This window comes from Acanthisitta chloris, unplaced genomic scaffold (assembly GCF_000695815.1).
Source record: "Acanthisitta chloris isolate BGI_N310 unplaced genomic scaffold, ASM69581v1 scaffold1310, whole genome shotgun sequence".
Lineage (NCBI taxonomy): Eukaryota > Metazoa > Chordata > Aves > Passeriformes > Acanthisittidae > Acanthisitta > Acanthisitta chloris.
Window position 1 is genome coordinate 130,638 of NW_008652042.1, and position 2,382 is coordinate 133,019.

A 2,382-nucleotide genomic window follows, 5' to 3' on the forward strand; every position below is an offset into this window, starting at 1 on the left:
GTTAAAATACAGAGCACACTGAAATGTCAGCGATGCATACTTCGTACTGGTTTTAGAGGTGACTTGGGGCTGTATGACTTTTTGATTAAATGTTGGGAAAGAATCACAATTTTAATAGTTCTGCTATCCCATAACCAAACACACCTCAAGGACAGAAGGTCAGCACTCCACTTTTTCCTGAAAGTCTGGCTTATTAAAGGGGTTCCATACAGAGCACACTGAAATGTCAGCGATGCATACTTCGTACTGGTTTTAGAGGTGACTTGGGGCTGTATGACTTTTTGATTAAATGTTGGGAAAGAATCACAATTTTAATAGTTCTGCTATCCCATAACCAAACACACCTCAAGGACAGAAGGTCAGCACTCCACTTTTTCCTGAAAGTCTGGCTTATTAAAGGGGTTCCACCCTAAAAAGTAAAAAGGTAGTTTCTTAAACCCAGTGAGCACATTCTAAATATCAGAGGGTTCCACCCTAAAAAGTAAAAAAGGTAGTTTCTTCAACCCAGTGAGCACATTCTAAATATCAGTGTAACTACTTTTAGGTGTTAACAAGAGTGTAACTCACAGAGAATTCTGTTTTGCTGCTTAATTTCTTATAATCACATCTAACATGCTATAGGTAAATGCAAATTTTTCATTTTACATATGAAGAACTGTAAATTATGCCAGCAGGTTTTTTATTCAAATAATGAATAGATGTATTTCTGTATGGTGTTATGTGTAGATTGGGCTGTTCATAACTGTATTTTCTTGTAATGGGAAAAGTAGGTACTTGCTAAAAGAAATCATTGGCTATGCAGTACCTAAGTAAAGTTCAAAGAGGTTCTTGGGTCTTAGATTGGAGAGGGACCTTGCAGACATCTTCGGTTCACAAACAACTATGTTGGTTTGACAACCCTCCACAGGAAAGATGGGTCATTAATTACACTCTTCAACCTTCCTCAACTTCAGGTGTGACCCTGGGTTTTCAGGGCCAGCATGTGAGATGGCATCACAGACCTTTCCTATGTTCATCTCGGAGAGCTTCGCCAGCTCTCGCCTCTCCTCCTACCACAGTTTTTACTCCATCCGGGGGGCTGAGGTCAGCTTTGGCTGTGGAGTCCTGGCCAGTGGCAAGGCCCTGGTCTTCAACAAGGATGGGAGGCGCCAGCTCATCACCTCCTTCCTTGACAGCTCCCAGTCCAGGTGAGAAATTGGGGAACACCTTCCTTTCCGCCTACAACTTCGTGTATTCTTAAGCCAATTGTTTTAGCAGGTAAAAAAAGTTTGAATAAAAACTCCTAGTTCCGTGTTTTAGTGGTGATTACATAGCATTGCCTTTTTTTTCCTCCTGCTTTGTAAACAACAGGGCCCAAAACAGACTGGAGGGAAGTGCTTGTACAGCTTGGATGGAAAATATGAAATGTTAATATCAAACCTGAGTGTCAAAGCCAAGTGCTAATTAATTATTTATAAGGTTGTGTTTATTTGACAGCTTGTGGCAACTGATTAGATCCATTCACTATCTCTCCCTCCCCTTCAGTGCCTAATAAATAATTAAATGCTATAATGATTGGCATTTTTTTAACTATATGTGTCACGTTGCATTACGTTGACAGTAAAAACAAATCACATGTACAAAAACCCTATAACTGATATTTACCAAAATTTGCCTAGATTAAGAAGATCTTTAAACAACCTGGTTAGGAAAAGAAAACAAACAAAAACCACCCACCACTATGCAAATGATACCCTTCAAATCCTTGTGTCATCCTGCTGCAGGTTCCTGCAGTTCACACTACGCCTGGGCAGCAAGTCGGTGCTGAGTACCTGCAAAGCTCCTGACCAGCCTGGGGAGGGTGTGCTGCTGCACTACTCCTACGACAACGGGATTACCTGGAAACTACTGGAACACTACTCTTATCTCAACTACCACGAGCCAAGGTATTTGCATAAATATTAGGAGTGTTATCTACCTGCAGTTATGCTGGTGCTGGTAGTCGTTGCGAAGTACACGGTGTGAGAGTGAGTGGAGTGAAGAGTTTTTATTGCACGCTGAAAGTTACCACTTTTCCTTACAATTCTGCAGCTGTTCTAGGCACTTCCCACTTGGCCATTCTATAAAAATGAGTGCATGGATTTAATGGCATTCAAGGCTCAGGTGATGCAACAGAACAAGCTGAGGTAGTGGAGGCTGAGGAGTAAAACTATCCTTCTGGGAAATAAGGGCATGTCTTTTCCCGTGGAAGCAGCTACTTGGAAAGAAAAATTAACATAAATTATTTGTAGCTTTGAAGCCATAGATACCTTCACTGCATCATCCTCCAGGAATAGGAGTTTGCAGGCAGCACAGGACAGCTGAGAGAAAAATCTGACCATGAGGGTCTCTCCAGGTCAGCAG

The 2,382-nt window shown here is 41.6% G+C and overlaps 1 protein-coding gene across 1 annotated transcript in view; it reads left to right on the forward strand.

Moving 5' to 3' along the window:
• LOC103802976 (reelin-like) overlaps window positions 1-2,382 on the forward strand; it is a gene marked incomplete at both ends in the record, with an annotated part of 141,870 nt that overhangs the window by 100,048 nt on the left and 39,440 nt on the right. Inside the window, 2 exons of the mRNA XM_009075514.1 lie at window positions 954-1,187; window positions 1,764-1,925. Coding sequence (XP_009073762.1) covers window positions 954-1,187; window positions 1,764-1,925 — 396 coding nt within the window. The remainder of the gene's footprint in view (window positions 1-953; window positions 1,188-1,763; window positions 1,926-2,382) is intronic.